Source organism: Urocampus carinirostris, chromosome 9 (assembly GCF_059441175.1).
Source record: "Urocampus carinirostris isolate Australia breed hairy pipefish chromosome 9, RoL_Ucar_1.0, whole genome shotgun sequence".
NCBI classification, from domain to species: Eukaryota; Metazoa; Chordata; class Actinopteri; order Syngnathiformes; family Syngnathidae; genus Urocampus; species Urocampus carinirostris.
In genome coordinates, this window is record NC_142357.1 from 27,926,237 (window position 1) to 27,951,093 (window position 24,857).

At 40.2% G+C, this 24,857-nt stretch overlaps 1 protein-coding gene across 3 annotated transcripts in view; it reads left to right on the plus strand.

Annotated features, from left to right (window-relative positions):
- The window catches only part of LOC148359969 (glutamate receptor 3), a 205,040-nt gene that overhangs the window by 111,224 nt on the left and 68,959 nt on the right, over positions 1 to 24,857 (plus strand). For all 3 annotated transcript variants that reach the window (XR_015851267.1, XM_088343424.1, XM_088343426.1), the window contains exon 4: positions 8,069 to 8,256. Coding sequence is in view for 2 of the 3 variants with exons in the window: in XM_088343424.1 (XP_088199550.1) it covers positions 8,069 to 8,256 (188 nt within the window). In the remaining variant the exon portion in view is untranslated. The remainder of the gene's footprint in view (positions 1 to 8,068; positions 8,257 to 24,857) is intronic.

Here is a 24,857-nt window from a genome sequence, read left to right on the forward strand (position 1 = left end):
AAGCGGCTTTTTCACAATTTTGTTAAGGCTGCGGTCATCTCTCTTGGTTGTGCAGCGTTTCCGGCCACATTTTTCCCTTCCAACAGACTTTTTGTGGATATGCTTTGAAACTGCACTCTGTGAACAGCCTGCTCTTTGAGAAATTTATGTTTGTGTCTTACCCTCCTGATGGAGGGTATCAATGATGGTCCTCTGGACAGCAGTCAGATCAGCAGTCTTCCCCATACTTGTGATTTAGTTTACTGAACCAAGCTGAGTGTTTTTAAGGCTCAGGAAACCTCGCAAGGTGTTTCGAGTTAATTAGATGATTCAGGTGATTAGTTGAATAGCCTACTTGTATACTTTTTCATGATATTCAAATATTTTGAGATAGGATTTTTGAGTTTTCTTAAGCTGTAAGCCAAATTCAGCAATATTAAAATAATAAAAGGCTTGAAATAGTTCAGTTGATGTGTAATGAATCCAGAATGTATGACATTTTTGTTTTTTTAATTGCATTACAGAAAATAAAGAACTTTATCACAATATTCTAATTTTCTGAGAAAGTCCAGTATATATATATACAATTTAAAATTATGCATACATTTGCTTATTCAAAACTTTGTTATGATTATTTATTTATGAATTTAAATTCGGCAATTCATATGACAATGCCGTACACATTATTGGCAGCTGCAGTTAATCACAAGGGAAAAATAAATGCAATGGCAAAGTGAAGCCACAAGACGGCAGAGTCTGTGTCATTTTCAAGCAGACTTGTTGAGAAACATTGCAACAATGTCAAGCATTTACAAACACTTCATCCAAATTCAAGCACTTTTTGAACCTTAAACATCCATCCATCCACCCATGCACCGCTTTTCCTCAATAGGGTCACGGGTGTGCTAGAGCCCATCCCAGCTGTTTTCAGGCAGTGGGCAGGAGACACCCTGAACTGGTTGCCAGCCAGTCGCAGAGTACACAGAGACAGAAAACTCGCTCGCTCATTCACACCTAGGGACAATTTGGACCGGCAAATTAACCTGACATGCATGTTTTTGGAATGTGGGAGGAAACCGGAGTGCCCAGAGGAAACCCACGGAGGCACGGGGATATCATGCAAACTCCGCACAGGAAAGCTGGTAGTTGGTTTTGAAACAATGAACTCAGAACTGTGCCGTGGACCCACTAACCACCCAGCTGCTGTGCCGCCACTTTGAAAACACCATGAAATTCAAGCAGTTTCAAGCATTTCAAGCACATGTACGAACCCTGAATGTAATTGTCAATATAGCAAACCACACTCTACAGTAATGGTCAAAATTAGGAACTGGTCTTCAATAAAATCCCATTTGCATTTGTTCCATAATAAAAACTGAATAAACCTATCAAGAGTAAAACCAAAACAAACAAAACTTTGTGAAAAGCTCACCACAATACCGAGCAACAGTTGCCTCGACTGAGAACTTGATATGATAAGGGACAGTGTGTCATATTTAGTGCCTCCTAGTGGTACAATAAAAACTTTCATTCAGTAAAAAAATAAAAACATGGATTTGAATACTAGACACAAACACATAAACTATCATACCAATGTCATTTTTCATTTAATTCAAAAAATTGTTTTTCTTTTATGTAATGGAATTCCTACTTAGAGGTTGCCGCCATGTTTGTCTGGCATCTTGCTGCTCCACTGTGCTCCTTGGTACTGGTTTCTTCAATACAATACCATCTAGTGGTCTGATAATACACACTGGGGCTTTAACACAAAAAAAACCACAACCACCCACGCAAAATGTCTGCGTGTACACACAAACTGACTACGGTTTTCCTGATAACCTTGCGTCCTGACAGGTGAACGTCTCCAGAGGAAGCTCCCTTGCTCTTCGGGATGCGTGACACACTCGGATTTGGTCTTAGCGATACTCAGCAAAAGGTCATGTGCTGAGGATGTGACTATTTGCTGCAGTGCAGGAGGCACATCAGAAGGGCGCACACATACTGTGCAACTGTCTCTCAGTGCTTACCAACGCTGCTTGCTTTGGAAAAGGTTACTTGGTCATTCAAAAGGACTGCAAAAGAAGAAGGGTGCAAAGGGGGCGAAGAAAAGAAGAAAGTTTTAGTTTTGTTATTGCTGCGGTCTCTGAGGTTGTTTGTCGGCTGCCTGGTTACTGAGATAAGGGCTTTGGTGGAAAAATATCTCAATGGAGGAGAAAAATATCAACTCTGACCACTGCTTCGGAATGCGATTTGCCAATCACTGCTTTTTAATGACAGTTATAGATGGCAATCCTCCATTTTCTATTTAAAGCTGGTCCTCTATGGTGGCCTTAAATATAATGCCATTTTGTCTGTTCAAATGTTGCTTTTTCTGTTGTATAATTGCAATTTACCAGCAATTGGTATTTGAGACGTTACTCTCGAAAGGGAAGTTGCTTGTGCTAGCCAATTTTTGCCATTTTGACTCATTTTGAGGGCCTACAGAAACTTAAGCTCTGTAGCTATCTAGGCATAGGACACATCAAAAGAAAGCTTGAACCTTCATCTTTCATTATAAATAATAGGTATGCTTCGTGATCACCTGATTTGGGTTTTCATGGCAATCGCGGAGGTGCACTAAACGTCATCCCTCTCTGTCCTGACAATAATGAATATCATTTGTTATCTTTCTTGTAAAGAATAAAGTTTAGTCTGTACTTATATCTTCGCTTTTATAACCGCGTACTCAGCATTAGGGGACCTACACACTGCCATACGGTGCATTACGGTGGTTACAGGAATGAAACTAGGCATTAAGTGTGACAAAGATCTGATCAGAACCACTTCTGCCATCTAGTGGTGATATACCATACTGGTATAATTCCCAGAGGCTGAATACTAATGGAAGAGCTGCGCCAAAGAAAATGTTATGGCTTGTTTCCTGTCATATAAGAAAGACAACACTTTAAAAATGGCAAATCCTATTAACACGACACGTGAAGCCAGCTCAGAAACTGACAGCGATTGTAGTGAACAGCGATTGTATATAGCTCGTTTCTGTTTAGGTAGGCAACTGTGGGTTTTTGTTTGTTTTTTCCCGGGTTGAGTTGCGTTTGGTATAACAATACTTATAAAAACGTATATATACACGATATGTCAGTGAATGAGTCAGGTATGTGTTAGCAAAGCTGTTTGGGGCTGAACACATTGGGTAAAATGCATCAGGTAGGTGGAATGAGGGGTTGGGTTGACTTCATGCTCATCCCTGCATGTTTTATTTTTCTGTTTGTTAATGTAACATGAAAATGGTGAAGTAATATGAGGCCTCCTACAAATACAGTCCAAACCACAACCCAAATCCCAAGGGAATTAAACAAAAGTAGTTTATTTGATGGCGTCGAACAAAGTCAGGAAATGACAGTCGCGGAAATGTACATCTTCTTTCAGTGGGTGTTCAAAAAATTGCTTGTGACAGTTTTTTTATACGAACGCATGATAATGTAAAAAATGTTTAAATATTTATGAAAGTTTCCCATCACATAATGGGATGCAATACCTTTATTTCCCATAAGGTGTGGAACAATTTAGAGACCTATGGATTTTAAATTAATTTGTTTGTATAAACTTGAGGTGGGAAATTTTGCAAAACTATCCATTCTCAATTTGTTTTTTTAATAAAATCACTATATTGATTTTATTACAATTGTTGCCCCAAATGTTTGGCGACTAATCAACACGTTTTTTACCCTTCACTTTAATGTATGACAAAAAAAATGTGATTTTTTTGCAAATCCATCGACTTTCTGAACCAGGTTAAACTTGAGCTACGGGTTTACCTGTAGTAACAAAGTTATGAATATTTTCTTTGTTACAAAACATTATTTCTTGTCTTTGATTTGATTTTTAACTGTACAGCGTGTTTCACTCATGTCAGTCTAATGGGGGTTGCAGGAAACTTGCTTTGGGTTTTGTGGGGTATTTAATATATTTTCAGGCATTCTGTTATAATTGACCACATATTTACGTGTGTTCACAAGGAGTGTAACTGCCTGAAATGAATTAATAAATGAATGAAAAAGAGCAATTTTGTATAATAATTGAAACATTTGCCACTAATGCAAAGAAGCTAGCATTAGCTTTGCCTGCGTACTCAATGATAGCATTAGTAGTTTCTCTGTGACGGACTCATTAGTTACGAGATGGATTACTATTACCTGAACGTATCTAATTTGTGAACCAGATTTTATTCAAATAGAGCAAAATTTGTGTAAAAATGGAAACTTTTGGTACTTATAGAATAGAACAGAATATAATATACCTTTATTGTCATCGTTACAGGGGGTGAGGGACAGACAGAGATGGCCGGATCCAACTAGATGTTTGATCTTACTGTACACACGATCCAGTGTTTTTTTCCCTAATTGCTCAGTCCACGTATTGAATGCATTTGGGAAGTACAGTCCTTAAGCATGTCCGATTAGAGTCGCTCGCAACGATAAATCCAATCCAACCCAACGATTATCCAAGTATATTAACGTTAGCATTAACATTGACCACGTTCAAAATGCTCAGATTGGTAGTTTGTGTGCAGAAAGCATTAGTTACTAAAAAAATCAGCTAAAATGATGCTAGCAGCTAAGGTGTAGTCAAGTCAGGTCAAGTCACATTTATTTATATAGCCCTTAATCACAAAAATGTCTCAAAGGATTGCACGGGTTTACAATTACAAAATTACACAATTACCTGATCTTAAAGAATGCGGCAAATCGGAGCTGCTGTGCAACGACCTTTTCAATTAATTTAGCAAAAAATGGCAGATTTGACACTGGCCTATAATTACCTAGGCTTTCTGGGTCAAGGTTAGGTCGCTTAAGCGTGGGTTTAATGACGGCAGACTTGAAGGCTACAGGAACAATACCCGAGGATAGCGATATATTAATAATATTTAAAACTGATGGTCCTAAGAGTGAAGCTGGAAACGGATCGAGCAGGCACGTAGCCTGTGTAGCTATTCGTTCAAGCAGATAGTGGTTGTGTTAGCGAAAATATGTCCTAAACACAGGCCAGACACTACTGGAACAAAATACAATTAGCCCCAGGGACAATCTAAAACTAGTCCAGTTTTAGATCACAAAGTTGTTTAGTCATTCACAATGTGGTAGTTATATTGATCATCTTAGTATACGTTTTCCCTGTTACTTGTGGTATAAACAAACACAGTATAAGTGCAAGAAATGACTACATACGCTTTTTTTTAATGTACTTTTCTCACATATGATGCAAATGGTGCATCATTTACATAACCCATTTTTAGGTAGAGTACCATTGCTTCCGCCTTAGAAAGAAACCAGCTCAGTGCCTTTATCTTCATCATTATCCTACATTGCAGACTGCCAAGTTGTTGGGTCTTTGATATCTGATCTGTCAGTGGAATTTTAATCCAACTAACTGCGCAGTTATTTGACCCAAGTGTCATAATAATCAGTTGAATTTAAATATTTCACACTGTTTCCCCACATATGATCTTCCATTGTCTCGATACGAGTCGGAACGTTCCTCCGTGGAGACACTAAGCAGGACGCGTCACCGTTAGCATATCGCCGAGCTAAATGCCGTAATTCAATTGATTGCCAAGCGCAATAACATCACCCGCTGATCTTTTAATAATATGGAGATATGATTCCAAGCTTTTCACTTCATTATATTGCCTTCTCAATATGTAAATGTGAATCAGAGCGCACGCACGATGTGTGTGCCCGCCGTCGCTCTATACCATATTCTAGGGGGACTTGAATGCTATTTTAGATTGTAATGAGATAGCCTTTGACATTTGATTCCAGCGGAAACCTCTGTAGAATAAATTAGCAGCCACTCAATCCTGGCTAACTCTTGCGGCGTGTCAGCCCTTTTCTCTGACTAAACCTTGGGGTCACCACTGTCAGGGTTCATAGACCTTTTTCATGGCAAATTTAAGTACACTTGAAAGGTAATCCCTAATATTCATAAACATGTAAGTGTGAGAAAATAGTACATGGATTTTGCATTAAATCTCTATATGTATATTTCATCGATGTACAGTAAAACCCTCGGTTAGCGTAGTTATTGTGGACCAGCACCCTGCGCAAGAAGTGAAAATCAGCGAAGTAGTGTCGCCCCTTCATTAAAGCCCCGAGGCTCCAACTAACCTCTAGATGACCGACTGAGAGTATGCGGCTGTAACAAAAGACAATTATAGATATACAAATGAAAAAACAGAACACGGGATTGCAGATGAATGAATGCTCTTTATTTTCATTATACAAAACCACAAAGATATTGGAGGGCTTTACTTTTCAGAGTAAGACAGCAATTTAGAGAGCGGCGGGCTAGCTGGATACTAACATAGGCTATCCTTGACTTCAGCCAGGCCTCCACAATGATTAAAATACAACCGTCCCAAATCTAGTGGTTTCCCACAAAGTTTAGCTCCAAGTTATCCATTTCACGGGTAATGGATATGGCGTTGGGGGGATCAAAGTTTGGCAGAGGTGGCTTAAGTAAGTTGTTAGCTTAGCCGTTGCAGCCTCGCGCTTTTGCTTTCTCTCTCAACGCAGCCCCAGTTGCTTCCCGGACCCAATAAAAATCCACATATCACCCTCTGATCATCAGTATTTCTTTACACTCTTATGACTTTCTAGAAGTCTGATTTAATTGATAATTTTGTTTTTAATGTAATGAGCTGCTAAAAGCTTGCAGTGGCTATGCTTCCCAGTTAGTTTATAGTAGAGACTGTGACTTGTGCACCCGCTTTGTTGTTTGACTGACGGCAAATACCAGACTTTCACAGTCGCACATGCAGACAGTCACACCCACCTATGACACAAAGGCCTCCCTTACCTGCCCTGGATATGGCATTTGCCGTCTGCTTTCTTCTCAGAACAGAATGTGTGATCAATACGTTGATATCAATGACAATTAAGACGATTCAATTCAATTTGAAATCCCTAAGCAGTGAACCAGCGAAAACTGAAGTGTGAAGTAGCGAGGAGCCTCTGTATTCCAATTATATTCTGGGGTAATGCATTTTGAAGATAGCATGTTTTGTCTTTGTCATCCTAAACTGTGATGTCATCGGAGGAACACAGGCACCCTAGAAAGGCATCCGACATATTGTTTTACGCTTTAATCAATCGAAGCGGTTATGGGTGTTTTACGCAAAGCTTTTGGGGGTTTTGTGGGGACTGCTGAAGCGTGTTGCAGGTTGATAGAGTAATGGTACAACATAAAGGGAGTGGTCTAAAAAAGGTTAAATGGCAAAAATAACACAGAAAAAGCTAACAGGCTAACCAGGACCAATCAATGAAAAGCACAAAAACACACAATCAGCAGCCCGACTAACAGCTGACCAATAACGGACAGCGGCAACGGGTACAGCAATAAACACAAAGCCAGCCAACAATAAACCAAGGGACACTACCAAATTGCCTCTAACGCCAGACTAGCCAACTAAACAACACATAGTGGGCGGCCATTGACCGCACACAGAGAGCAAACAAAACATGAAAGCCCTTGGCAGCCCCGACGCCAATGGGGAGCTAACCTGACAAGATTATACCAACCGCAACTCAACCCCGGGGACAAACGAAAACCCCCCATTTGCGTACCTCTAAACAGAAACGAGCTGAATGCATTCGCTGTTCACTACAATTGCTGTCAGTTTCTCAGCTGGCTTCACATGTTGTGTTAATAGGATTTGCCATTTTTAAAGTGTTGTCTTTCTTCTATGACAGGAAAAAAGCCATATTGGTCAATTTTGAGACTAAATTAGAGTTCCCTGACCGTGTGGATTTTTTTTGCAACAAATTTGCATAACAGTGGGGGGAACACTACAGATGCTATGCCTAATTGTTTGGGAATACCTTGCAAGTCTGTATCATTCTTTAAGCAGACTTAAGTATTGTTTTTCTTCATCTAATGCATGGTTTATTGAGACTGCAAAGATACATGGTAACAATTTTCAAGCGTTCACAGCACTTTTCAAACTTTGAGAAGACATCATTGAAATCCAGCTTTTTTTAAGGATTTCAAGCACCCATAAGAACCCTGGACTTTGTCTCTCTCCCTTTTGCAGGCTTCTCCATCCTACAGGCCATCATGGAGGCAGCAGTGGCCAACAACTGGCAGGTGACGGCCCGCTCCGTCAGCATCGCCACGGATGCGTCCGAGTTTAAACGCATCATCGAGGAAATGGACAGGAGGCAGGAAAAGCGCTTTGTGATTGACTGCGAGGTGGACAGGATCAACACGATATTAGAGCAGGTGAGTGTCCACCATCATCACGGAGAGACGCGTGTTGATAGTTCCTATCACGTAATCTACCTCCGGGCAGCCCAAGTGAGCCGGCCATACTGGAGGGGTGTTAGTTTACCTCATTATTATTGTGATTGACATCCGAAATACTGTAGGCAATCTAAGTCCACATGGCGTTAATTCAGAGCATGTATCTGCTTTTTACTCACCGGATAAAGGTGCACTCTTTTCGGCCAGACTTCATGGACATTTGTGGCTTTGACCAGGAAACGGCACAATATATTTTTCCTCGGGTTTATGTCCACGTGAGGTTCTTGCTTTGGCCTCCACTCACTAGGTAACAATACTTAGAAATAAACAGTAAGGTCACAATAAACTATGCCTTACACATTCTTCTTACATTTGAACATTCCACAAAATTAATGTAGACCCGTAACGACATAAAACCACGTCTGGTGGACCCATACAATATGGCCGACTGTTTAAATTCGGAAATGTGCCAGAAGTCGCACGAAAACGATCAAAATCTGGGAAACCCAAACCAATATTATTTCATTATTTCCCCCCCCCCAAAATAGTCTTTTGTCATATATGTTTTCATATAAGATGCATATCGAATTAAAACAGCACAAGCTGACAAACCAATTTGTGTACAGACCTACCTACGAACGAGTTGGGTTCCGGACGACTTTAGTAGGTGGAATTTGTTTCAGTGGTATATTTTGCACGTTTAAGGTTTATATAAGTATGTTTAAGGCTTGTATAAGTAACCTGTATTGTTTTGTACAAAAAAATAAATATTTCATAAAATAATATGCTCTATAAAGATGAATAGAGTTAAGTTTCACTTACTTTTCAAAGATGAGCTTCAAGAATAGAAAGCGGCTGGAAAAAAAGCAATCCAACCATTTTCCAAACCGCATCAAACTTTCTTATTTCACTTCAACTTTCTTATTTCACTTCGCCTCTTCTTTACACTTTACACTAACCACATTGAATGGATGCATGAGATATTAAACAATAAAAACTTTAAAGTTCTTAGCGCACTCGCGATGCAGTACACGTTGTTATGATTCCACACAAACCAGGAAGTAGAAACTGGGTTTCTTCTTCGTGGTGGATGCTGGGTGACCTCTCACAGCACCACAGGGCGGAAAGAAAAACTACAGTACTGTCCTCAACTCTGAAAAAGGTGCACACAATACAAAATCTAACTTACAGCAATGTCCGGATTTTTTTCGACATCCCCAAAAAAATGTTTGTCGCTACCGTTTTGCGTAAGTCGAATGCTCGTAAGTAGGGGAGCGTCTGTACTGTAAATGTTCGTGTGTAATAGTTGTGCATTTTATACGCATACGGTATATATTCGTACAATGATCCATCGTTGGAAAATGGCGGCAATCAAAATTGCAAAACATGTATGCAACAGGAATCAAACCCAGGTCACAGTGGTGACAAGTCTGTAATCTGATCACTAGAGAAAAAAAGCAAGCTGTGCGTGAGCTTTATAGTCAAGGCATTCAATTTTACCCCATTGTCGCACTTTTTTTATCAATGGTGCCACAAACAAACGTTAGAGAAGGAAACAAACAGAAAGTTGTAAGTTATCATAAAAAAACTTGACTACACCTCATTGGTATATCTGACCTTGCATTTTTTTAACGTTTCAGAACAAAATTTCTGTTCCATTCTCTAACATTTCTTACTGGCATCATGAGTAAAAATAGTGTGATAATCCTTTTTCGAATGTAATCTGTGATACTCGTGTTCTAATGGGTCCTGGGTCCAAATTCCATTGCTAACAATGTTTTTCTATTTTGGTCAGAGACATTTTTGACTGATCAGCGCAACAATTACAATCAAATAAATACAATAAATCAAGTTAAGTCAAGTCATGTTTTTTTGAATAGCCCTTAATCACAAAGAGTCTAGAAGGGATGCACAGACCACAGACTATTGCATACCACAGACTATTATTACACCATCCCCTGATCTAAAACCTACACGAGGAGAAGGAAAACCTCAAAAACCTCAACATGGGGAAAATGAAGAAACCTTGAGAAGGTGAATACGGCCAAACAGACTACTTGCCTGTTTGACCCACTTCCGGGTTTGCGGATTAAAGGTCTTTTTGGGGTCCTTGGACCTTCAGTTCTAAATATTATAAACATATCACTCCCCTTAGGTGTAGTTCTAGATCTTAATGTAGTCCGACTTCCATGCACCTTATAGTTCGTTGCGCCTTACATATATATGAAAATACACAACAAAAGACTTATAACGAGTGCACGTATAGTGCAAAAGGTACCGTAATTATTTAAAAGTGAAATGAGTTTTCAAATAGATGGTTGTCTTCGCCTCTGCTAAGCAAGGAAAGGAAATTGGTCCAGTCGCATTATGGAGAAGTGTTTACACGCCATCATTTTGTCAGTTTGCTTTGAACAGCATTTAAATGAATAAGTCCACTTTTTCTTTCTTCATATAATTCCGCTTAGCTTCCTTGCTCAACATGAAAGCTTATTTTTGCCCTCCAACTGAGTTAACTGTTTTGTGCCATTGTCATCATTTTCAGCAGCAGCAGGGAACCAATGTTGTGGCCGTTGGGGGTATTTCTAAAAAAGCAAACTGAGGATAAAAGCATATTTCAAAAATGACTTTTTCAGGTGTTAATGTGAATCTCCAGAAATTTCTTTTGAGCTTATTTGGGGTAGTGTTACGTTGCAAAATAATTGTTTTTTGTTTTTTTTTGCTTTACTAAAGTACTATTTCTTATTAGAGTATCTTTGCCCGCAAACATTTTATTGATGCGGTTGAGAAAATGGCTGGATTGCTTTTTTTCGTCCACTCTCTAACACGGAGGAGGACCTCTTGAAGCTCATCTTCCAAAAGTAAGTTACACTTAACTTTATTTATCTTTATAGAGCATATTATTTTATGAAAAGTTTATTTTTTAGTACAAAATAATACAGGTTACTTATACTACCCTTAAACTCATTTACATAAACCTTAGACATACAAAATATAGAACTGAAGCAACTTACGAACAAATTCAACTTACGAACATTTGTCTCCGGACAACCCTCGTTCGGAAGTAGGGTAGCGTCTGTACACCGTAAAAATGAATACATGGGTGATGTGTTAATCAATCTAATTTCATCTCATTATATTAAATCATATTTTTATATTAAAAATTAATAATGTTAAAAATTCAATGATAAAAATGATCTATGATCAACCATATCAAAATACTTTTATGTCATATTTTTAAAATATTTTACTCATAAGTAACTTGAATAGGTGAAATACAATGTTATAGTTTACCTTTACAAAAAAAGGTCAACACCCGTTAAAGGCAAAAATGTCACGCATATAATAAATGTTCGCTATTCTAAATTTGTAGATGCATCCAATACGCACAAAAAAATTATATGCTGCTAATAAAACCTAAAGAGGGTGCTTTTAATGCGTCAATCAAGTAAATATTGATTACTCACTAACTGCACTCCCATATAAACCACTACATTACCAATATCGGCATTAAAGATTTTGTATTCTTAATTGAATTATGTTAGTTAAAGGCAGGGTGCATCATTTGAGATAAGAAAAGTGGAAAGTTAAATATTTTCTATATAAACTATGCGTAAACAATGCCCAACCGAGTTAATCCTTATGCTTTATTTTCTACTCTTTTCTATTTGTTAGCGTAGTATGAAAATGGTGAAAGTAAGAAGTGGCCTCCTTAGAGGAGAGTCTAAACCCAAACCCAAATTCCAAAGAAAGATGAAAAAATAAGTGTTTATTCGAGCGCATCTACGAAGTGCTCTTACTTGCTTGACATCATGAACAAGCTCACTGAGGCTGCAATGATGACACAAGCCAGGAGATGGCTGCAGCGAGTAAACATTTATAAATTCAGTACAGCGCCCTTAAGAAATAACTTAATTGTTGACCTGTTTTTTTTCTTTCTTCACTGACCAAAACTCCATATTTGACCAATAGTTAACAGCTGACTGTGTCTCAGCAATAAGCCTCCATTGTGGGTTTTGAATCTGCAGCGGGGCTTAAAGTTGAAAGTGTGAAGCTATTTTGGAAGGACCACCAATGACGTTGCCTGGTTAATCCTCGTCTTTGTGAGCGAGATAAAAAAAAAAAACTCCAAGAAACCCTAAAATCTCCTCCATTTTGTCCAGCAGTAGAAGTGCACTCTTGCATCATTGTGGCGTACAAAGGAGCGCTTGCTTTCCTTGCCTCTGCCTCAAAGTCAATTAGAAAAATTAGATTGTGCTTGTTAACGTTCATTTGAATATTGCCGTCTCTGTGCGTCACCGAATCCCCTCGATGACTTTTAACTTTGTTTGGTATGCGCGAGTCTCATTTCAAGAGACATTCGTTCTTTCAAACATGATTACTGTGTTTTGCTTATACTCAAGGTGCATTAATAAGTGCCCGTGTTTTGTTCCTATTTTTACATCCACTTTGGGTGAAATTCTCCACTTAACAAGCACTTACTGCAGGGGTGGGCAAACTGTGGCCCTGCATGCTTTTTAATCAGGCCCCCTGTAAGAAAATTTTCAGCAGAGTAAATACAATAAAGAAAGCTTTGTTCCCTTTGTTTTTTCGTGTTTTAATACAAAATACTACCACGGAAATATTTAAAAAAGTAATACTACAGAAATCCTACAACAATCCTTTTAAAGAAGTTCTAAACATATCCGACCTCAGGAATACTGAAAAAAATCAGTCCTACTACAGTAACACTAAAAGCTACAGCTTCAGTAAGACTACAAAACTAAATATGAAAGTACGTGCTTAAAATGGAGAGATAATATAGTACTGTGTTAATCAGTTGTGCTTGAGGCCTCCCCGAGTGTCTTGCTAAGGTTGTGTCAAGGCATCCCTAATAAATACCAACAAAATATGCTCTCATGGGGTCTCTGACACCCTCTGGCAGCCAAATTGGGTACTGCAGCCCATGCCCATCAATCATTCCAAGCAGCCAAATCCAATCTTCTTTTGGCCCTGCAATTCTGGTATATTTTTCTTATTTTTTACATAATAGAAAAACAATTACCTTTGTGTTGATTTAAAATCAAACAGTGTGTTGGTCAACAATCTGTAATATTGTTCAGTACACAAGTGGGAGTTATTTTTTTCAAATTACAAACTGCTTTGAAGGTCGCTGCTATTGGCCTCACTCCAGCAATTTGCTTTTACTTTGGAAAGTGGCAATCAATAGTTTTGTCACGACCAAAACATAAGTAGGACCCAGATGCGTAACGTTCCTCACAAATCAATTAAAAAATAGAGGAAAGGCAGCGCCAGCGATCCAGTGCTTGCCGGACGCAAGAAGCAAGACACTCACGGGATCGGACTGTGTTCCGAATGCGGAAGTGGATCTTCGGGAGTGGGAGATCGTAGCGTAGTAGACGGAAAAACAGGTTTTTATCCGGGACGGGAGATCAAAACGTGGTCGGGGTCAAAAAACGGGTCGTAGCAGGAGACAAACGGGGAAATCAGGAACGGACGACTGGAAAACAGGTGACAAAACGGGACAGACGGGAGTCAGAGTCAAAAATACTTGCCTTGTGAAAACATAGGTTCGCTGACGGACTGACAACAGGGGAGTGAAAGGACTGAGCTTATGTAGGACAAGGAACCAATCAGGTAGCCAGTAGCAGTTAGCGCCAGACAAGCGGGCACAGGTGAATGTAATGCGTAATCATGACAAGTTTTGCCTGTTTTCTGACTCATTACAGAACAAACTTGTATTATAAGGTATCATTTATCGGCATTTTCTTCAATTATATTTTGATACATTTAGCTTCAGCTTCGGGCTACCTCCTTTTGGCACATGTATTATGTATTATTGCATTGTACTGCTATGTTTTTTGTGCAAATATTTTGTAGTTTCCTATTGTTCATTAGTTAATTGTTAATTAATTGTTTGTGAGAAGGGGGTGTGCTGTCCCTAAATAAAGAGTGACAAACAGAAAAAAACAAAGTAAATTATGGATTGAAATACTGTACATAGATTTAAATGGAAACATGTTAATATATCTGATTGAACGATTAATGGAGAATAATTCAAGTAGTATTCATATTCAAATGTTTATTTGTTGGTACTTGACACTATGAAATAACTGCATTGACGGACGGACGGATGGATGGATGGCTGGACACATTTTTAGTGAGTTTTTCATTTTAATTGAAATAACAAAGACATTCAGTATTTGCATAATGACGCATGAGGCAGTTTTGTTTTGGAAAATAAAGTTTTCACACATGATTTTTGAGGTTCTGGGTAAGTGGATGGAAAGCTATCAGGGCCATTATAATTTTATTGTTTAGCAACCTCTTTGTATGTATCGCCAGTGGGGCTTTTGCCATCAATATGCTGCACTGCAGAGAAATTAACGTCCATCTTTTCCTGAGTCACAAACGTTTTTCTTTTTTTTTTACTGCACACATGCTTGAGCATCTGCCATCCCGCGACACTCATCCAAAGGATAATTTCTAAAAATGAATGGTATCTGGCCATATTTACCAAATTTTCCGCACTGTTAGGTGTTATATTTTTCATTTATAAGAGGCACCGAACTATCAGGCAAATGGAATTAAAACTACCAGAGGGCTAGGGTTTTACAAAAACAAAACAAAAAATTTCTGTATTTGCACAATAGCATACAATTGCATAACTTTGAATGCAATGGGAATCATACCCAGATCTCAGTGTGGGGTGCGCCAGATCCCATCCCCTAGGGATACAGACTCAGACGACGCATGAAAATCCATGAGATGTTCTCTAATTATCAAGTTTTGATGATTTTATTGTCAGACATTAAACCAGTTTGTGATACAGCCAAATTTGCAAACTTAGTAATAATGTCCTTCTAAACTGAATGAATAGAAGGGCATTGTTGGAAGTAACTAAGTTGTCCTAAAAAATAAAATAAAAGCATGGCCGCACATAATCAATGTTTAGTTTGAGCTGAGAAATAGTGAAACAACATTCTTTCTACTCTAACATATCTGGTACCCTGACTAAAAATAATGTGATTATGAGATAAGGACCTTTTCATGTACCATCTGTATCCCTACGGGTCTAGTGCGAGGGTGGCCAACCCGGTCCTTGAGAGCCAAGGTCCTGAATGTTTTTCGAGTTTCTCTGCTCCAATACTGGTGATTCCAATAGCCTGGATGACTATAAAGCTCACGCACAGCTTGCTGACAAGCTTAAAATTTGCATCACCTGAGATGGAGAAGAGAAACATCCAATACGTGCAAAACATGCGGCTATTTAGGACCGGGTTAGCTACCCCTGGTCTAGTGGATGGAAACCACTGCGATCTTGATTTGATTCCTGGTGTGTTCAAAATTGTGCAACTGTGAGCAAACATCCATGTCCCTAGCGGCTTGGTAGTTAGGGATTGGAGCTGTTAGCATTGCTATGCAATTGTTGTCAGCGCTAAAGTTTATCGACTGACCAATAACTGCACAAACATGACGACACATTTCCAATTTCGTCCACACATAGGGCGTCACAGTTCATAAGGCACACGATTCAATTTGAGGCCAATTTTGGGTTTTGGGTGTGCATTATTTTCCGGAAAATGTGGTATACTATATACAACATCGTAGCTAATCGGATGCATCTCCACATATAGCTTCCTATCTGTTCTGTGGCTCCCTGGCTCGCTTCCCTCTCAGGATTTCTACGATGGCGATTGCTGGGAGGCAGCAGCCTGCTCATAGCCAGAGTAAAGAGAAGCAGGCGATGGGGAGAAACAAATATATAAAAAAAATTTAAATGAAGCGTCTGGGACAGGCCCAGGGCGCACAAGCTGTTCAAAGACTGGAAGGGAACGTGCTCACTCTGCCAAAGCTGCATTTTCATGCAGAAAGTGAGAAGGATTCATGGGGAAAGAGAACAAAATTTGAGCGCCGCATCTGGGGATTTGTTCCAACATCCCTTCCACTGCCTGTAGCGGCATAAAGTGTGGTCATGTTTTCCTGCCGAGGCAGTTGGCTGTCCCTCACTACACAGAAAACACACTTGGCCGATTCACACAACTTGAAATATTAAGGCTTTACTTTAATTCATGAAAAGCATGAAGAAAATGTGATTATAGGGGGGAAATTAGCCTAGAGGAAAACCACTATACAAATAAACCAATATTTCACACCTACTGTATTTGTGTTTATAGACACTGCCTTAATTGTGAACGAAATTGTCATGATTGCCGATTCAGGGCACCTGTGACTGCCCAATTGGCGCCAACAGCCCTGAGAGCTGATTGGCTAAGAGACTCCTTATAAACCCCCGGCTTTCAAGAGGATGCCGTCAGATCGTTGCGACCCTGTGCTCCCAGCTAGGCAAGCTCATTCCGTCCGACATTTTTCCTGCCGTGTTTTCTTCTGCCTGATACCCGTTGCCGACTTGTTTCCGGACCTGACTCTGCCCTCTTCTGCCTTCCCGACATCCGACCTGTTTTGCCCCGCTACCTGCCTGACACATGTTGCCGACATAGCTTCAGAACTCAATACCACCCTTGCTCTCCCGTCCCGGCTAACGACTAGTATTACTGCGGAATACTGGAGGCACTTCCGTGTCTCCAGCCACCTGCTACCCTTGTCTGTCAACCACCGGATCGTGGAAGCAAGCCCTTCTCTCCCTCTTATCAATAAAACTGAGTAAACGAACGCTACTGGGTGCTGTTTCCGTTCCTGGCTTGTGACAGAAATAGGTTTCGCACGATCTTTCGTTAGTTGAATTTGTTTGTAAGTTGCTTCAGTACTATATTTTGTACGGTTGATATGTGTATGTTTAAGGCTTGTATAAGTAACCTGTATTGTTTTATACTAAAAAATAAACATTTCATCAAATAATAGTCTCTATAAAGATAAATAAAGTTAAGTTTAACTTACTTTTGGAAAATGAGCTTCAAAAGTTAGGCGACTTCCTTCTCTGTGGTAAAAAGTGGCCGAAAAAAAGCGATCCAACCATTTTCTCAACCGCATTAAGCTTTCTTATTCCACTTTCATTTCAAATGAAACAGCTTGTCTCTTCAAAGTTCTTAGCGCGCTGGATATTCAATACAGTATGTTTACACACAAATTATGAAAAGGAAGCTGATTTATTTCCGGGGTGGATGATTGGGGACCACTAACAGCGCCACACGCTGTTAGTGGCGGAAAGAAGCACTACAGTACTGTCCTGTACTCGGGAAAAAGGTGCACACAATACAAAATGTAACCTACAGCACTGTCCGGATAGTTTTTGACATCCCCCCAAAAATGTTCGTATCAACCGATTTCCGTAAGTCTGATATCTATCCCGTCTGTCTCGTCCTGTTTGATATCTTGTTACAGTCTCCGGTAACAATTCCGCCTGTCTCATCCTGTCCGATATCCTGCGCCAGTCTCCAGTATCTGGTATCGATCCCGTCTGTCTCATCCTATCTGATATCTGACTCCTGTCGCCAGTATCGGTATCGATCCTATTTGTCCTGACCTGTCCGGTAGCGACCCTGTCTGTCCGGTATCAGCTTGTGTATATGGTCTCGATCTTGTCTGTCCCAACCTGTACGGTATCGACCCCGTCTGTCTGGTATCTGCTCGTGTATCAGGTATTTATCTCGTCGGCCTCTGGCTTCCTGTTATCAACGCCGAACTTCTGTATTACATCTTCCGCCCAGCTATTGCCGAATCACTGGTGTTTGTGTTCCCGCCATTACTGCCCTATTCCCATAAAACAAAGCTTGTGTGAAAATGTTACGCATCTGGGTCCTCCTGCTGTTCTGGTTCTGACAACTTTTCATTGTCTTTTATCATATTTTACTCTTTAAATATCTATTGCACATTTTACCTTGGAGTGCCACGTCAAATTTTGTTGCATACAAAGCTTCATTATGTTGATATAAACGGCAATAAAGACAATTCAAAAACATTAACGATACTGCCCACTAGCATCGGGTTAGATGTGACAGTGAAGCACCACATCCAGCAGATGGGGCTCTTGTAAAAAATAAACGCCCAAAATGTTTTATTGTGCGGCGATTGTCACCAGATGTGTTAGGGTCGTTAAATGCTCATTCGCTCTAACAGATTGTGAACGGGTTTGGTGACAGCTGGAGCAAGCAAATGAGAGTAGTATACGTTGCAGATAAGGTGAGAGTCATGGGGACAAACCATCAAAATTTGGCGTAGTTTGGTGAAATGTGGAGTCGATATTCTTCATTGTGGATATGGCATGTCAAGTCAAGTCATTTTTATTTTTATAGCCTTTAATTGCATGAACCGGAACCGGATCAGGACCCAAATGCGTGACGTGTCTCACACAAGCTTTTTATTTACGGGAAATGGTGAGTCATGCACGTTTTCAGCGGTCTGGCGTGGAAAGACAGGAAGCCAGAAACCAACGAGATCAATGCAAATTGCCCTAGCAGATATCGGAAAAATGGGGTCGATACCGGACAGAACGGGACAGATAGGATTGATATTGAAACAGGAAATTGAAATTAAACAGGACAAACTAGACGGGAAAGAAAACTGGAGAGAATAATTAACAGGACAAAACTGGAAACCGATATAAAACAGGAAAAAATAAACAGGAACAATACCGGACAGGAAATACCAACAGGAAACAGGAGTCAGAACCCTCGTCTTGCTGGGCAGAGGTTTCGTTGATGGACTGACCAAGGAAGAGAGAGAGCAATGAGCTTAAAGAGACGGAAAGCTAATCTGTCAAGGAGCCGCAGCTGGCGCCACACGGGCGGGGCCAATTAGGCGCCATGGCAACCGTGACATTAATCCCAAGTAGGGGCTGCACAGACCACAGACTATTATCAAACCATCCCCTGATCTATAACCTAAATGAGGGCGAGGAAAAACTCAGAATGAGAAGACAAGGTTGAGAATGAATCCTTCTTGTGACTGGTTTCAAAAATTGCATTGTAAATTCTTTATTTACTAGTGTATAAAACATTTTTTCCACCAAAAAACTTCACCCAAAATTCAAGCACTCTTCAATCTTTAAAACATACATTACATAACGTTACAATTCGAGCATTTTCAAGAATTTCAAGCACCTGTACAAACTCTGTAGATTACATACGACAAGGCATTAGACTGTATCTCATTATCTCTGTATTTTTTGTCACGTGCCAGAGACGAATGTTAGAAAGGAGAAAACGGAACGATGTCCAAAAAGATATTAACACAATAAAAGCACAATGAGGGAAAACAACTCTTGTGGTTTTGATGATGAATCGAAGTTTGAGGCACATCAAACAAATACATTGTACATTCTATGTTGATATTGTGTTCATTGTTACATTGTCAATAATTTATATTAATCATATCAGCACATTTTTACTCACGATTCTTAGTTTGAGCTGTGAAACAAAATGCTTTCCTGATTTCGTTCAAAAAGTAGGGGTGCGTGTTGAATACAAATAAAATTGGGCACATCCCAAAATGTTCAAACAAACATTGAAATAATAAATATTAATATTAATAAACTAATATCAAGTTAAATAAGAAATGAATAAGTAATGTTATTTGGGGCGGCACAGAGGCTGAGTGATTAGCGCGTCCACGGCACAGGTCCGAGGTCATGGGATCAAATCCAGCTACTAGCCTTTCTGTGCGTAGTTTGCATGTTCTCCCTGTACCTGCGTATGTGTCCTTCTGGCACTCGGGTTACCTCCCACATTCCAAAAACATGCATGTCAGGTTAATTGGCCGGTCTTAATGAGCGAATGAGATGTACTGGCCGGCAACCAGTTCAGGGTGTCCCCTGCCTACTGCCCGAAGATAACTGGGATGGGCTCCAGGACCCCCGCGACCCTAAGGTAACGGATGGATGGATGCATGGATAAACTAATTTGTGATCTGAAGTGAAAAGTTGCATCTACACAAGATCAAAAACAAGAGCTCCAAACATTCAGATGTCGATTACCTAACTTTTTAATAACATTATATCGAGGAAATTCTTAATAAAGACATTGAGTCGAAAACCAACCCTGAGGGCCAAGTCTTTATGAGTCTAGCTGTGGTTTTGGCATCCATGCAAGGTGTCAAGTAGAATGCCCGAAAGAAATACAGCTCAACTTTCTGCCCAAAAATGTGATTACTGCGTCCAAAATCCTGGCACCCTTGTCGATTGTTGCCGGCTTTTTGCTAACTGCTATTATATTTCAAACGGAATTGCTTGCTACCGTTGTCATCCTAGAGAAAAAGGTCCTGCTGACTCTTAAGGCCGAGAATGTTTTGCTGACAATTTATGCACGTGTCAAGGACGCACTGTTGTGACACTGGAGTCGGCCAGGCTGAGCGCGTTTTTGCTTACGACATAAAGCAAAATCACAGCCGTCGTTTGCACCAAGAGAGGAGAAGGACACCTTGCTGTTTTTTAAAAAGAGGCACATAAAAAGTTGCGCTCGTGAGGGTGTCTCATTATTTTCATTGCCTTGAGGTATCAAGTCTCCAATTGGTCTCATATCTCAGCAATGACAATCTGCTGAATATGAATCAAGAGTTTGGAGATGCCCAGCCATTGGAGCATAGCCAGCATATGACAGCAATGTTGTATGGCTCTTTAATGTATTAAATCGTTGGCATAATCTATGTCCAAATGTCATGCTTTGGTCGCAATGTTGGGCGTGTTCCTGAAGGTTATTAGTTAAAGTTACTTCATTAACAAAGTAAGTGTGTAAAACAAGCTCTGGCATCAGTCCCATTAAAAATACCAGGTACCGACAATTCTGGACTACTAGCCGCTACTTTTTTGCTACATTTTAAATACTGCGGTTTTAAATACAGTGTGGCTTATTATTTTTTTTTCCTATACAAACAAACGCTGCGGAGACGCCTAGAAACATTGAAGACACTCTTCAAGAGAAATGTGTACATGTTTTGCTAACGTTATTTATATAATGGATAACAGGAGCAAAACGGGAGGTTTTACAGTACAATACGTTAGTCAATGTTTATGACGTACTCAGTTTTTCAACATTTTCCCCCTCAAATCAAGTCCTCAATGTATACTCCCGAAAAACGCTACACATTTACACACTTTTGTATCAATGCCAGGTCGCCAAAGTGTCCTTTAATCCTCAAGGAACGATGACAAGCAAATGCAATTTGGTCCAGTACCATGGCGACCACCAATGACAACAGCACAAAAAGACACATCTCTGCAGCGTTTTGTAGCAAACACTGCAGAGACCCCTAGAAACATGTAAGACACTCTTCAAGAGAAATTTGTACAATTTTTGCCAACATCATTCTCATAATAAATAACGGGAGCAAAACGGGAGATTTTACAGTACAATACGTTAGTCAAGGTTTATGACGTACTCAGTTTTTCAACATTTTCCCCCTCAAATCAAGTCCTCAACGTATACTCCCGAAAAACGCTACACATTTACACACTTTTGTATCAATGTCAGGTCGCCAAAGTGTCCTTTAATCCTCAAGGAATGATAACAAGCAAATACAATTTGGTCCGGTACCATAGCGACCACCAATGACAACAGCACATAAAGACACATCTCTGCAGCGTTTTGTGGCAAACACTGCAGAGACACCTAGAAACATATAAGACACTCCTCAAGAGAAATTTGTAAAAAAAATTCCGACATTATTCACATAATGGAATACGGGAGCAAAACAGGAGATTTCACAGTATGATACCTAATCAGTATTTATAACATACACAGTTTTTTAACAATTTCCCCCACAATTCAAGTCCTCAACATATCCTTCTGAACTGAACAGCAGTGGATTTTATTAATCAAAAACGCTACACTTCTCTTTTGTATTATTGGCGTCAATGTCAGGTCGCTGAAGTGTCCTTTAATCCTCAAGGAACGATGACAAGCAAATACAATTTGGTCCGGTACTACGGCGACCACCAATGACAACAACACAAAAAAATCACATCTCTGCAGCGATTGTGGCAAACACTGCAGAGACCCCTAGATACATGTAAGACACTCTTCAAGATAAATTTGTACAATTTTTGGCAACATAATTCTCATAATAGATAACGGGAGCAAAATGGGAGATTTTACAGTATGATACTTGATCAATATTTATAACATACTCATAGTTTTTCCACTTTTTCACCCTCAAATCAAGTACTCAACGTATACTTCCGAACAGAACAGCAGTGGAAGTTATTGATCAAAAACACTACACTTATCTTTTCTATCATCGGCGTTAATGACAGGTCGCTGAAGTGTCCTTTAATCTTCAAGGAACAATGACAAGCAAATAAAATTGGTTTCAGTAACACAGCGACCACCAATGACAACAACACAAAAACACACATATCTGTAGCGTCCCGTGGCTTTTTATCAGGTGCAGTCCGGAATTGAGGGTGTTATTTTTTCCATCCTTTAGTTTTTTTTAACAAGGTCTATACGTTTTACTATTTGCATTACATCACTAGAAGATATAAATTGTCCACAATGTATCTATTTTAATATCTGCAACTGAAATGCACATACAATGTTCATGTTTAGGGGTCCATACGCTTGAGAGTTGTGTGAGATGTCCACAAACTGTGCATGAGGGGCTCTCATTTTTAGAGCTGTTACTTGTCTAGCAGCACAGCCGGCATTACAAAGGTCGAAGCTCTACTTTTACGGCTCTCTCCGCGCCCTGCAGACAACATGAGGGTGAAGTCAAGGTCGCCATCGCTGTTCTCCGTCCTCATCCGGCTTTTAAGGAAAACCCGCGGCTAGAACTGAGACGGCCCTGCCGGATCGAGTTTCGAGAAGCTATGAAAACGAGGAATTGTATTATAGAGGCGCGCTAAACACTTTTCCCCGCTCTGGTGTCACCGTCAAAGAGAATAATTGGTTAGCAGGTTTGTGTTTGTATCTGCTTGAGATTAAAAGAAAACGGGATGCAATTCTGGGAGAAGGCTGATGGCATAAACTGGATTCAAATTAGCTTTCTCCTTTGGAAAAAAAGCAACAATTTTAAGGGAAATTGGAGCAAAATTGAATTTGGTGTGTCGAGGCAGGGGATGGCAATTGCGTGTGCTCAAAGGGATTGTAGCTTGATCTTTCCCCCTCAACGATAATACGAAGTCAATACTTAGATGAAAGCACGAAGGAGCCAATCATTTTCTCATCGACTATATTAACGGATCGCTTTTGTTCCCTGCTCCAGTGTTTTTTCTCCTTCCTGACGAGGCAGGGACAGGATTCGAACACCTTTTTTTAGCCAGATTCAAACACTTTTAAGATACTTTAAAGACACATTTCCATTGTCTCTAGTACGATTCAAAGAGGAAATAATTTCTCATCTCATTAGCTGCACCGCTTATCCTCAGTAGGGTCGCGGGGGTGCTGGAGCCCATCCCAGCAATCATCGGGCAGTGGGCATGGGACACCCTGAACTGGTTGCCAGCCAATCGCAGGGCACACAGGGACAGACAACTCGCTCGCTCATTCACACCTAGGGACGATTTGGACCGGCCAATCCACCTGTAATGCAATGTCTTTGGAATGTGGGAGGTAACCGGAGTGCCCGGAAGAAACCCACGCAAGCACGGGGAGAACATACAAACTTCGCACAGGTAGGCTGGTAGCTGGATTTGAACCCACGTAGGAGGTTCCCAAGACCTTAGAACTGTGCCACACACGCGGTAACCACTGCGCCGCCGTGCTGCCAGAAGAAATAATGCGTTGTTATATTGTAATAATAAGAATGATTATTGATTCATTGTTGTTACACATGGCAGCTGGGCGGTTAGCGCGCAGCCGCATGGTGCGTAGGTTAAGGGTTCAAGTCCAGCTACCGCAGCCTCCCCATGCGGAGTTTGCATGTTCTCCCCGTGCCTGTGTGGGTTTCCTCTGGAAACTCCGGTCTCCTCCCACATTCCGAAAAACACGTTCATTGGCCGGTCCAAATTGTCCCTAGGGGTGAATGAGCAAGTGAGTTGTTGTCTGTTGTATGTGCCCTGCAACTGGCTGTTAACCAGTTCAGGGTGTCCACTGCCCACTTTCCAAAGATGGCTGGGATGGGCTCCACCACCCCCGTGGCCCTACTGAGGATAAGCAGTGCAGATAATGGTCGAATTTATGTTGTCTACATTATAATTATTAATCCCACCAGCAGTAATTCTGTATTTAAGGTGGGTGCAAGACTAAGAAAGTCAATATTTCAAAGTTGAACTAAGCTACTGCAAATGTGACATGATCATCTCAGCCATCATCCCTATAACTTGCTAGGATGAAAAATATACTTTACTCGTTACTTACCCGATATTAGGGTTCGTACACATTTTTCTTGGCCAAATTTAAGCACTTTTTAAGGACTTTCAAAGCCAATTTTCCATTTTTTCCAGTATGATGAAGGGAAACAGCTTGTTGTGAATCATGTATTTTGTAGAGCCACAAATACAATATATCTGCAGTTTACTTTATTACTCTGCTTGTGAATTTTTCCAGACATATGACATTTACATCTTTAGTAAATCGTGAAGACAGTTGTTTTTGAGACAAATCTCTCCACTTATCGATATTGGGTAAAAATGTGAACATATAGCTTAGATTTTCAGTTGCAGGAAGAATTTTCCATAACATTTTTTTGCA